General features: G+C 39.9%; 1 protein-coding gene across 4 annotated transcripts in view; it reads left to right on the top strand.

Annotated features, from left to right (window-relative positions):
- IL18R1 (interleukin 18 receptor 1) overlaps positions 1 to 9133 on the top strand; it is a 41035-nt gene extending 31902 nt beyond the window's left edge. For 3 of the 4 annotated variants that reach the window (XM_022599020.3, XM_022599021.3, XM_089922567.1), the window contains 3 exons: positions 1318 to 1479; positions 4272 to 4430; positions 6701 to 9133. In XM_022599020.3, coding sequence (XP_022454728.1) covers positions 1318 to 1479; positions 4272 to 4430; positions 6701 to 7056 — 677 coding nt within the window. In that variant the 3' untranslated portion in view covers positions 7057 to 9133. The other variant, XM_089922568.1, reaches the window with a different exon arrangement.
- Positions 9134 to 13227: the final 4094 nt, after the last annotated feature.

The following is a 13227-nucleotide window of genomic DNA, read 5'->3' as shown; positions in this document are numbered from 1 at the left end:
TGATCATTTTTTCCTTCTGCTGGGCTCACAAATGTTGTGTGGGGAATAGGGTCTTTGACTCCACCATTATCCCTGGAGGAGTGTGTGGGCCAACGTGAGAGTGTGTGTATTTGTGCGGCACAGTCATAGATACGTAAGCCTTTCAGAGATGCAGGAACCCCAGGGGCTGGCTTTATTCAGAGTTCACTTACTAAGCAACGATGATTGCTTACTTACATCCTAATAATTAATTTTACTGGAAAGATAATCCCTAAAATTGTGTCACGATGGCAAGAGTTTTATGTATGCTTACTCTTTTTGACCTAGAAACCCCACCTCCATTAGAATCTACTCTAGGAAAATAATCAGAAACATAGATAAGGGTTTATGCCTGTGTTCATTGCAGCATTCTGTATATTTATGAAAAATTGCAGTCAATCTAAATACTGAGATAGTATGAATTATAATTTTAAAGACCTAGAGAAATGCTCCTAATATAATGTTACGAAATAAAGAGTGATCACCAGATGGTTCCAACTAAGTAAATGTTTTCAGGGAAAAAACAAAACCTGGAAGGAAATGTACTAGCCTGTTGGCGGTGGCTGTTGCCACACTGTGGGATGGTTATTAAACAATTATTCTATCCTTTATACTCCTCTGTGTTATCTCATGTTGTCCACAATGAGCATAAACTGAATCAATCTAGGAAACGTAATCTTTTTCTCAAAGGACACTTTCATATAAAAATATACAAAAATTCTCAGAGCTGAGTGCCAGGCACTGTGTCAACTACTTATGTGTAATGTTTAACCCTCCTCCAAAACAGCAACCCTGTAAGTGAAGGAGAAAATATTACTAGCTTGATAGCTGTATTATGTGTACAGATGAAATTCTAAGAGTTAGGGCATCAGTGACTTTCCCTAGGATACAAAGTAGATGGTGGAGCCAGGCTGGAGCCCACACAGACTCTGCTCAGTGCTTGCTCTCTCAAGGTTTTGCGCCTCCATATATGTTCCCAAGCCGCTAGCTGAGGTTTCGGTGTGGGTCCCTCTGAATCTCATCCTAGTGTCTTATCATCCTAGAGATCCAACTTCCAAAAGTGTGGACAGACTACATCGTAGTGCTTTCAGTTCACGTCTCTGAATACCCTTGTACACATTTTTATGGAGCACAGAAGTCACCACTGGAGACTAAAGGCAGGACTGCAGAGTAACTCAATGGAATGTGTTGGGTAGACAAGTAGATTTGTGTTAAAGGTAAAAGCTGACCACCACAGAGTGATGGCGAAAGATGCTGGTGAAATTTCTCTAGTTTTTCCCATTTTCTTTTTCTTTCTAGAAGACCCAGTTGACATCCCCGGCCACATCTTCACTAGAGGAATGATTGTAGCTGTTTTGATCTCAGTGGTCATTGTGTGCCTAGTGACCGTGGGTGCCATTTACAGAGTTGACTTGGTTCTATTTTATAGACATTTCTTGGGAAGAGATGAAACCTTAACAGGTAATGAATGTCGTCATGCTGGGATTTCTTATTTTACAGTTTTATTAAGAAGCTATATGAATAAACATTAATCTTCACCTCATTTTGATTATGTTGTAGACATATTGGCGGTAGAAGTTTTCCATAAGAAAAATTGATCTGAACGAAGCGTCCGTTACGAATGCTGTCTGGGCCACTTTTTCTTGTGCTTACTTATCTGTTGCCAAAAGTTGTTCTCTAATTGTTTCATGCATGTGTGTCGTGTCCTTCTAAATGCCCTGTGAGATGGTTAGGCCCAGGGACTGTGTGTCTGAATGTCATTGCTCACACGCCATCTGGTGCCTTTACAAAGTTCACACTCAATAAAGGTCATTTAAATTGAATTGAATTGGGAATGCCCTGGCTGTCCAGTGCTTAAGACTCTTGTGCTTCCAGTGCAGGGGCACGGGTTCAATCCCTGGTCAGGGAACAAAGATCCCATGTGCCACGCGGCAAGGCCAAAAAAAAAAAAAAAAAATTGTATTATGGTTCGTTATTTTAACCTGGCAAAGGAGGCTGCATGATGTACTTGTAAGAACCTTGAAGTGCACACCAAATGACCTGAGTTCCAGTCCCCTAGATCTGCCACTTTTCATCTACTCCAGCTTCTATCTGGTGACTGTCTCAGTTTCTCTATTTTTGCAGGTGACTAGAAGTCCTCAAGATTCAAAATAGCTACCAAATTTTAAAAAATAAATCTAATCCATTGCACTTGCTTTTGTTTTCGTGTGTGTGTGTGTGTGTGTGTGTGTGTGTGTGTGTGTGTGTAGGACATACGTAGTTCAAACACCAAAAGTCTTAGAAATTATACATGTATACTTGTCCCGTGCCTGTTTCCCACCCCATCCCACATTGATAGTATATCCAAATGAATATGAATAGAGAATCTTATTTCACTCCTGTTTAAAAGACAAATCTTGGCATGCTATGTGCCCTATTCTGAACTTTGCTGTACTATACCTTGGATACCCTTCCATATTAGTTTATAAAATCTCTCATTTTTTAGGGTTGCACAGTGTTTTATTTCTGTGGAAGTATTATTGTTTATTTAGTCACCGTGTGATGGACATTTGGGTTGCTTAAGACCTTTTGTTACTGCAGAAATGACGTGGTGGATAACTTTTGTCCAGTTATTGTTTCACATGTGTGCAGTGTAACTGAAGGAAAAATTCCCTAAAGTGGAATTACTAGAAGTGCAGAGGTGGATATAGTTGTTATTTTGATTGATATTACCAATTTGCGCTCCATATTTCTCTACTGCCTACCACCTTCAGAGGACAGGAGTACATTTTGTTCTCATAGCCTTACCCACAACCTTTTGGATATTTTCCAATCTGATAGATAAAATCTGAGGGGTTATCGAAGTGTAGTTTTCACTTGCGTTTTGCTTACTGTGCAAAAGTATGAGCAACTTCTCATGTGTTTAAGACCCATTTGTATTTCCTTTTTCTCAAAGTACCCATTCATATTCTTTGCCCATGCTTCTACTGGGTTGTTGACTTTTTTTTTTTTTTGCGTGCTTATTTTTAGTAGCTATTTACATTTTAGGGAGTTAGCCTATTGTCTATAATATAAAATGCAAATGTTATTCCCAGGTTGTTGATAGTGGTGTGCTTTTGACTTTCTTGATAGTGGTGTGCTACATGGAAGACTTTTTAATGTGCAGGCATACCTTGTAGATACTGCGGGTTCAGTTTCAGACCACTGCGTAAAGCTAATATCGCAATAAAGTCAGTAACACGAATTTTTTGGTTTCCCAGCGCATATAAAAAATATGTTTACGCCATAGGGTAGTGTATCAAGTGTAAAATAGGATTATGCCTAAAAAACAATGTATATACCATAACTTAAAAATACTTTGTTGCTAAAAATGCTAGACATTATTTGAACCTTCAGGAAGTCATAATCTTTTTGTTGGGTCTTTTTTCGAGGGTCTGGCCTCGATGTTGATGGCTGCTGACTGATCAGGGTGGTGGCCTCTGAAGGTGGGAGTGGCTGTGGGAATTTTTAAAAGTAAGACAACAGTGAAATTTGCTGCATTGATTGCCTCTTCCTTTCACAAATGATTTCTCTGTAGCATGGTTTGCTGTTTGATAGCATTTTTCCCATGGTAGACCTTCTTCCAAAACTGGAGTCAGTCCTCTCAAACCCTGCTGCTGCTTTATCAACTAACTTTATGTAATATTCTGAGTCCTTTGTTGTCAGGTCAACACTCTTCACTGTATCTTCACCAGGAGTAGATTCCATCTCAGGAAAACATTTTCTTTGCTCATCCGTTGAAAGTTTCATCGTGCAATTAAGTCACATCTTCAGGCTCCACTTCTAATTCTAGTTCTCTTGCTGTTTCCATCATAGCTACAGTTACCTCTCCCATGAAGTCTTGAACCCCTCAAAGTCATAAAATAATTTTCATATTTTTCCTTTGAGTTTTTATAGATTTATTATTCACATTTACAACTTCTAATTTACTAATATAAAAATAATGAAGTTAATTCACTTTGCTTTGAGCTAAATTTGTCATTAAGTTATAGAATTATTTGTTTTCTATGAAAAATATATTACTTTTATTTAAGAGCTTCATTGAGGTACGATCAATATACAAAGAACTGCACATATTTAACGCACACTGTTCGATGCATTTAGAGGTGAGGATGCTATATTTAACTCTTCTTTTTTAATGATTCTGTTCCCATTTTTCAGAACTTTCGCTCAAATTTGTACTTAAGTAAACCCTTATTTTCACACTAATTAAAAGAGTCAACCTTATCTCCTAGATGGGAAAACGTACGATGCTTTTGTGTCTTACCTAAAAGAATGTCGGCCCGAGAACGGAGAGGAGCACACCTTTGCTGTGGAGATTTTGCCCAGGGTGTTGGAGAAGCATTTTGGGTATAAGTTATGCATATTTGAACGGGATGTGGTGCCTGGAAGAGGTAAGAAAGGAAATATCAGATAGAAAACTAGTGGAGTTTTCATCTTTAACTTCATCTTTGCTTTTAGAAGATAAAGAGCTTAGCCTTACAGAAGGCTATTCTGCTTGCTTAAAAACAAACAAATGAAGTAGTCCTCTAAACCAGAAATAATCAGCTAAATCAATACAAGCGGTAGTGAGAAGATGAGAAGATTGCACTGTTTCCAAAAATGGCCTCTTGGGGACCTGATCTCTTCACTTGGCTTCACAGTTCTCTGAGTCTTTGGAGAAAGGAAGTGGGCATTCCATTCTCAGAAGCAGGTCCATAATCATTGTCATGAGGCATTTATCTAGAAATACCCCACAGTAAGAACACCTCTTTTCATGATATTTTGTACAGCAGAACCAGTTCTTAATTTAATATGTGATCCTTTGGACTATAAAACAGGTTAACTCTTACCAGAAAATGTTTCTTCTTTATCGCGTTAACATTGGTGAGAAAATTGAAGTAGAAATTAGGACTGATGGCAAAGGATGAATAAAAGGAGATTGGTGATTCCTAGAATAATTCAGTTGTGAAATTTTATTTTTTAATTAATATGTGAATACAAATGGCTATAACACATATATTGAAGTATATTACAGTCAAAATCAAAGAAATTTAGTAACATTTCCATGTTTTCTCTGAAAGTCCTCCAGAGCTTTGAAATCTTCCAGAGATTTGGAATCTGGTGTCAAATTATGTTGGATGCTGACGCATCACGGATGATGCAATACAGACGTCTTCATAGTTACCATCACTCATTCATTCATCCAACATTTACTGAGCACTATCCTTGTGCCAAATTCTAAGCTGGGCATTTAGGACAGAGTAGGAAATAAGAAGCAGTTGTGTTTGTTTGTTTTTTTTTCCCTCCTGGGTTACAAATTAAGAAGGGAAAATATTACAAATCAGAAATAGAGAATACTTTTTAGTAATAGATAACTTCTCAAAAGGAATAATATGCCAAATTGTCAGATGCATTCAACACTGTGATATTTTTGTGCATCACTCTTTGTATCTAAGAAGACATTCTGTCACGTACAAAGTATTTCTGCTTGACTTTACATCGATTACATCAATTTTATTATATTGGGGTTGGCCCAAAAGTTCATTTGGGTTTCTCCATAAGATGTTACAGAAAAAGCCAAAAGAACTTTTGGGCCAACCCAACATTTCCATTATTTTTCTAGGAGCCATTTTAAAAACAGATTTCTTCTTAGTTTTTAAATAAAAATAAAGAATGTTTGTATATTCGATATGATTAGTTTTGGCTAAGAACTCTATCTGAGGAGGGCTAGAGGTCTAGAACAGAGGTTGGCAGTCTTCCACCCACAGGTCAGGTCCTGCCTGCCACTCTTATTGAAACATCTCTACACATATGTTCATGTGTGGTCTGTGGCTGCTTTTGAGTTACAACAGCAGAGTTGAGTAGCTGTGACAAAGACTGTATGACCCACAAAGGCTAAAATATTTACCACCTGGCCCCTTTACAGGAAAAAATTTATCAACCTGTGGTCTAGAATAATGGCAGGATTTTGTAAGAAAAAATTTTAATTCAAATTTTACCATGTTCCACCATCCATGTAAAGAGGCAAGATAGTGGAATGTTTAGGAACATATACTCCAGAACCAGACCACTTGGGTTCAGATTCTGGTTCTGCCATTTACTAGCCACGTGACTCTGGGCAAGTTACTGAACCACTCTGCTTTGGCTTCTTCATCTGTAAAATGGGGGTGATCACAATACTTTCTTCATAGGGTCATTATGATGATTAAATGAGTTAATATACATAAAATATTTAGAAGAAGGTATGGCACAGAGAAAGTGCCAAGTAGGTATTCATTATATCATTGTGTAGATGATTGCTTTTTTAATAGGCATATAAAGTTGAGAATTAATGGTTTATCTCAAAGAAAAACTTACTAGTGAATTTGAGTTAATACAAAATAGGACTGTGCAAAATGATTTTTTTTTGTTGTTTTTTTTGCGGTACGCGGGCCTCTCACTGCTGTGGCCTGTCCCGTTGCGGAGCACAGGCTCCGGACGCGCAGGCTCAGCGGCCATGGCTCACGGGACCAGCCGCTCCGCGGCACGTGGAATCTTCCCGGACCGGGGCATGAACCCGCATCCCCTGCATCGGCAGGCGGACTCTCAACCACTGCGCCACCAGGGAAGCCCTGTGCAAAATGATTTTAATCTCATGCCCACCCTTTCAGTTTTCTTAATCTGCCACTTCTCGTATTTTCAGCTGTTGTTGATGAAATCCATTCATTGATAGAGAAAAGCCGAAGACTGATAATTGTCCTGAGTAAAAGTTATATGTCTAATGAAGTCAGGTATGAACTTGAAAGTGGACTCCATGAAGCACTAGTGGAAAGGAAAATTAAAATCATCTTAATTGAATTTACACCGGTCGGTGACTTCACATTCTTGCCTCAATCACTGAAGCTTTTGAAATCCCACAGAGTTCTGAAGTGGCAGGCCGATAAATCTCTGTCTTATAACTCAAGGTTCTGGAAGAATCTTCTTTATCTGATGCCCGCAAAAGCAGTCAAACCATATAGAGACGAAGCAGAAGTCTTGCCTGTTTTCTCGCAGCCCTGATCTTCAGAAAAGCTGAGCAGAAGAAAGAACTCTTGACACTCTGGGGACTGAGTGTATGAGCCTGTTGATAATGAAGGGCATTATTCAAATACTTTACTCTGTGAATGTCCTAGTCACAGTCTGAAGATGAAACTTGTCATTAGGTTGCCGGGGATAAGACTAAACATTGAGCTATAGTCGTGGGCTCTCAGAAGACCCTGGAATTCAACAGAAATGGGTCTCCTGTTTCTCCCTCTTCCATAACTGGATGCAGGCACTCTGCTCAATCCCATTCAGCAACTGTGAGACTGCACACGATGCAGAATAACTAATGCCTTAAAATAAGGGCACGTCTTTAAGAGATTTTTAATGCTAACAATTGAACTGAAGGATTTTAAGTTGACAAAGTGGCATTTCTCTATGAGCCAGTAGGTGACACAGGAACTGGAATGGTGCCTTCACGAACCCACAATAGCTTCCTACCTCTGAACACCTCTGACAGTGCCTGGGATGCAGGGTGCAGGGCAGGGGTCTGGGAGAACTTACAGGGCTGCAAGCAGAGCAGGGAGCGAGGTGTGAGCTGCTGTAACAGGGCCTCAGCCTCAGAGCACGTGCATTGATGTATCCTGGCTACAGCTGCAGGCCTACAGTTCTTGAAACCCCACTAAGATGCTGCAGAGGGCTTGCTTAATTGGACCTGTTTGTGGGAACTTCTTAAAAGGAACTCAAAACAACTTTTTAATCTTTCATGCCAGACACAAATTTTAATTCAAATAATTTTCTGGGTCTTTCCAAAAAATGGTCTAAAACATTTGTTGATTCTGCATAAAGGTTTAGACACAGGATGGGTGCCAGATCAGATGAGTTATTCAACAGCCAAAAAAGGATGGTTACTTGCTTGATTTTTAAAAGACGACAGATTTTAAATGCCCTTTGGGTGGAGGCAGCATGGCAGCCAAGACACTTGAGCTCAAATCCCGGGTTTACCGCTTCCTGTGGGATCTCTGGAAAATCTTCTCACTCATCTGTGATGCGGTCTCCTCATCTGTAACATTAGAATTTATAAGAACTGTACAGGGAGACTAAGTGAATAAATACAAAGGAAGCTCTTACAACAGTTCTTGACACAAACTTAACACTCAACAAGTGTTGGTATTGCTACGTTTGTTATTGTTATTAGTTATCACCTAGGTCAGTTGTTTAGCGGTGGAAAGAGAGCAAGATCTGGAAAGGAAGGCAGTTTTGACTTGAGGCGATTCATTCTTACAGAGAAGCATAGAGGAGCAGCACATCAGCATATCTGCATTGGACGTCTGCAACTTTTCACATTGGAAGACATATATCTGTCTCCTTAATACTGGGCCTTGATGGCCTCAGAGGTCTGTTCATGAAAATCACTGAGTGAGTGGTAAATAGCAGCCCTACGGAGAAAGGAAAGAGCTGGGTAAGTTTGGAAGGCTGGTTAGAAGACACGGGTGTGGCATGAATGTTCCAGAAGAATTTAAAGCAGACAATGTTTAAAACAGCTGTGGTACTACTGTATATAAAGTAGATAATCAACAAGGACCTACCGTACAGCACAGGGAACTCCACTGAATGTTCTGTAATAACCTATATGGGAAAAGGGTCTAAAAAAAGCACGGATCAGGCGAATCACTTTGCTGTACACCTGAAACTAACACAACATTGTAAATCCACTACACTCCAATATAAAATAAAAAAAAATAAAATCAGACAACTTAAATAATAAAACAGCTGTGGTAGATACTACTGAAAATCAAAGAAAAATGAGATTTTCGTGAGATTTTCAGTAGAAGAAAGTGGTCTAATTTTTGTAGCACTTAAAATTTTGCGTGCTAGTTGGATGGCTAAAAAAAGTAAAGGAATTTAATTACTAAGAAGATTTATATGTGAAAATATATGGTAGTGAGAAATTTTATTGCTATCATCGTAGTCTCTAATAGAATGATCTGCTTTTCTTTTTTTATTATGTATGATTTAAATACATTAAATGTATTTTGTATTAAATGTGTTAAATGTATACGGTAAATATATGCTTTAAAATACATTAATGAACCGTTGGTCTCATGCCTTTATTTTTGAAAAATCTCGACATCTTTTTCACTTAGTTTAAAATTTCAGGGGCTTCCCTGGTGGCACAGTGGTTGGGAGTCCGCCTGCCGATGCAGGGGACACGGGTTCGTGCCCCAGTCCGGGAAGATCCCACATGCTGCGGAGTGGCTGGGCCCATGAGCCATGGCCGCTGGGCCTGCGCATCTGGAGCCTGTGCTCCGCAAAGCAAGAGGCCACAGCGGTGAGAGGCCTGCGTACCGCAAAAAAAAAAAAAAAAAAAAAATTTCAATCCCTCAGTCTCAACATAGATTCCCACCTTTTAAAATGAGATATGTGTCATTCAAAATGAATGCTTAGATCTATCTTTTCTTATGTCAAATTACTTTGTACCTACCTTCTTTAAAATACATCCAGGAGCAAAAGAAGAATTCCATTCCCTCTCACAAGGCCACCCAATATCCAGCACAAATATTAGGTCTTCACGTGCCGGTTAACTCATGTGCATATTTTAAAATTTAAATGCCAAGCATTTCCAATCAGGACCAGTACCTAACTTTTATTGATAGAATAATGTCGTTCTCTTCTATGACTTCAAATGTCCTTACACTGTGGAGTCCATTTCAGAGAATCAGTGAATAACCAGCTGTCTAAGATGTATAAAGAAACAACCCATGTATGTCTATTATATGCTGGAAACATTTATTAAATTCGAGTTATACTCTCGTAAAGCAGAGAGAGACCTTATTACCCACATATTCTAAACCCAGGAACCTGAGACACGGTCAGTCCAGGGACTTGACCTGGGTATGCAATTAGCTAGTGTGACCAGGCTGGGGCAGAGAGGGGTACCGTCTCCTCTCTGGAATTGCCTGTTGCAGGGAGACGAGGTAAGTTGTGGGAGGCTGTAGGCACTTTCCTGGGGAGGTACCTTGTACTAGGAGGGTCTAGAACAGTCTTGCAGAGAGGAAGCAGGGCTGCTTAGGACTGGCTCTCAGGAGGTTAAAAGAGTACGAGGGCTCTTCTAGGCTACTAGGGTAAGGATGGAGGGAGAATAGCACTCAAATCCTCCACAGGATGGAAGTGTACACGTGACTGTGGCATCTGCTGAGGTAGGGGGAGTTAAGAGCCCTGAGAGGTACTAGGAGCTCATCCTGAGTTGATGCTGAGTGGTTGACCAGCTGGCTGCGGAGGAGTGTCAGCAAGGCTCAGAGTGGGTGCGCCTCCTTGCAGCCATCAACATGCTTGTCTGAACCGGGGACACGGGCAAAACCGAGTTGAATCATAGCTTTAAATACTCAGAGGAAATAGCTCATCAACCTGGCACGAGTACACCTCTGAGGGAGGAGAGCCGGGGTTTGGGGGAAGCCATCTTTCTGAGCAGAAGCCACTCTGAGAAACGGGGTCAGGAGCCAAGAAGTTGTGGCCAGGCCACGACTCTAACAGGAAACGGGCTGTGTGCGCTGTGGGCAGGACACCGAGTGCTTCAGCCCCACCTGCGGGCCCCACTGATAGCGATCGCAGAGTCCAGCCTGGGGGTGCTGAGAGCAATGCCTACTTTGCTGTGAGAGGCGAAAACCAGCTTTCATCTCTCTGCAGCCTACCTTGTGGTTGCACATACCATCCGGGGAACGTGATACCCCATTTAAACAATTGCTACAACTCGATGTGCAAGTTTAATCATTCATGGCGGGCATGTTAAAATCGACTTTCAAATTGGGTTTCAGGAGTCCCAGGTCTCTTCAGAGGTGCCTTAGCGACCATCCCGGGCAGTGGGCGCATGTGTGCCTGGTCCCAGCCCTCTCCCCACCTCCCATTCCTTCCAAATATCAGTACTTCAACAGGAGTAGCGCTGCTCTTACCCATTTTTATGTTGAGATTCCACATAATTTTATTTGGCAAAAGCTAACACCTCTGAATAGGCCGTGGTTTAGATGTAATGCACGTAATCCTCCCTGGCTAGTTTAAACAGAAATGGTTATAGAATTGTTTAGAAAGGGGAAGAAATAGACTCTAGTCTATTCTTCCAAGGATATAGTCCAAAGTCACCCAGAAAAACACTGGGCTGCCAAGAGCTACTGATCCTGCTACAGGCAGGAAGAAATCTCTGGAATCATGAAGATTCTGCTGCAGATGTCAGCTCAGACCGTCCTGCAGGCTAGCTGTGGAGCTGCTGAGAGCTAAAAAAACCCAACTGCTTCTGTTCACCCAACTGAGTCCGCCAGCAGCAACTTAGTTATTCATTTGCTTTATCCCACAATATACACAATAGCCTCAGAAGGATGATCATACTAACGACGCCATCAATATTTTGTTGACTAAAAACAGTTCAAGATTTTGGGGGGACTGTTTTATGCCTTGAGAACCTCCCATTAGAATGTAAAGTCAGGTCGGTGTGTTCTAAAGTCATGTGAAATGATTCCTCTTGATGTAGTTTTGCTGACTCAGTATACAGTTAGATTTTTTTCTTTTATTGTGCTTTTTTAGGAATTGCTGCTTAAATTGTATTTTGTTTTATACTAATGCAAAATATTTACATTCTTCTAAGAGCAAGTCTGCAAAATAAGGTATATGCAGAGAAGTCCATCTTCTACCCTTCTTGTTCTCCCCTTCCCCACAGGTACACCTTTCTAAAAGTGATGTTGATTTACCCTTCCGTTTTGTAATATAATTAAATAGGCATACATATCTAATCTCCCCACGTCTTACAGATAAATCGTCGTGTATTAACTACAATTTTCCCACCTTGCTTTTCCCACTCAATATATTCCAGAGATCACTCCCTAACTGTATATGGAGCTGTTTCTCATTCTTACAGTTACGCGGTACACCATTGTGTGGCTTGGTTATACTATAGTTTATACAGCCAATCTCAGATGTTTCCCGTCTTTTGCTATTACAAATTATGTTGTAAAGAATTATGTTGTCTTATGCATGCATCTTTTTTTTCTTTCTTTCTTTTTGGCCACGCCGCGGGCACGTGGGATCTTATTTCCCTGACCAGTGATCAAACCTGTGCTCCCTGCAATGGAAGCGTAGAGTCTTAACCACTGGAGCACCAGGGAAGTCCCCTTATGCATGCATCTTTTCAAGATTATTTGGGGGATAGATTCCAAATGTAGAATACATGGGTCAGAGGGCAATGTATATGTAATTTTGCTGGATATTGCCATATTCCTTTTCGTAGGGGTAATATCATTTTCCATTCCCATCAGCAGTGTAAGGAGCGCTAGCCCCTTAGCTTTTTTCAATTTTACTGTAGCGATGTTGATCTTTTTCATCCCTGTTGTTGAAAGGTCTTTACATATTAGAACTAAGACATTGTGATGTAAGTTGCAAATATTTTTCTTTCCCACTTTGTCCCTTGTGTTTTTAACTTTGCTTTTGATATTTACCCATTCCCTGATTATAGAGGAATCCACCCATATTTCCAATACTCATATAGATTAATTTTTAAAATTTAAATCTTCAATCCATTTGGAATTTGTACTGGTGTGCAGTGCAAGGAATGAATCCATTGAATCATTTTTCAGATGACAGCCCATTTACCACAATACTACGTTTTTACTTTTACCCACTGATTTGAGATGCCCCTTCTAACTTATACTCAATTTCCATTTCCTATTAGATCTATTTCTGGACTATCTAGTCTATTCTATTGGTCCACTTGCTATTCATGTGGTAATACCACACTGTTTCAGTTGCAGAGACTTTAAAACATATTTTAATATCTTGTAGGGGCTATGTCCCTAACCTCACCCCAAAGCTCCTATTTTTCAGTGATTTCCTGACTTTTCGTGCATGTTTTCTTCTTCCAAATGAACTTTGTCATTAGTACGCTTAACTCCAGGAAAAATAAAACTGATGACATTTTATTGAGTTCACATTAAATTTTTAAATTAATATAAGGAGGATCAACTTATTTTTGAGATTGCGTCTTCCTAGCCAAGGACATAGGATGTCTCTCCACTTGTTCAAATATGCATTTGGTTCATTCAGGATTGTTTTATAGTTTTACTCATAGAGATTTTGGATATTTCATGTTAAGTTTGGGCTATTTTGCTATTAAAATGGTGTCTTCTCTTTGGTGATCTTCTAATTTGTTTTTACATATATACACTA

This window comes from Delphinapterus leucas, chromosome 13 (assembly GCF_059928025.1).
Source record: "Delphinapterus leucas isolate spDelLeu-1000000601 "Yukka" chromosome 13, BTC_Dleu_Yukka2, whole genome shotgun sequence".
Taxonomy (NCBI): domain Eukaryota; kingdom Metazoa; phylum Chordata; class Mammalia; order Artiodactyla; family Monodontidae; genus Delphinapterus; species Delphinapterus leucas.
Note: the sequence above shows the minus strand (reverse complement) of the source record. Positions and strands in the feature narration are given on the sequence as shown.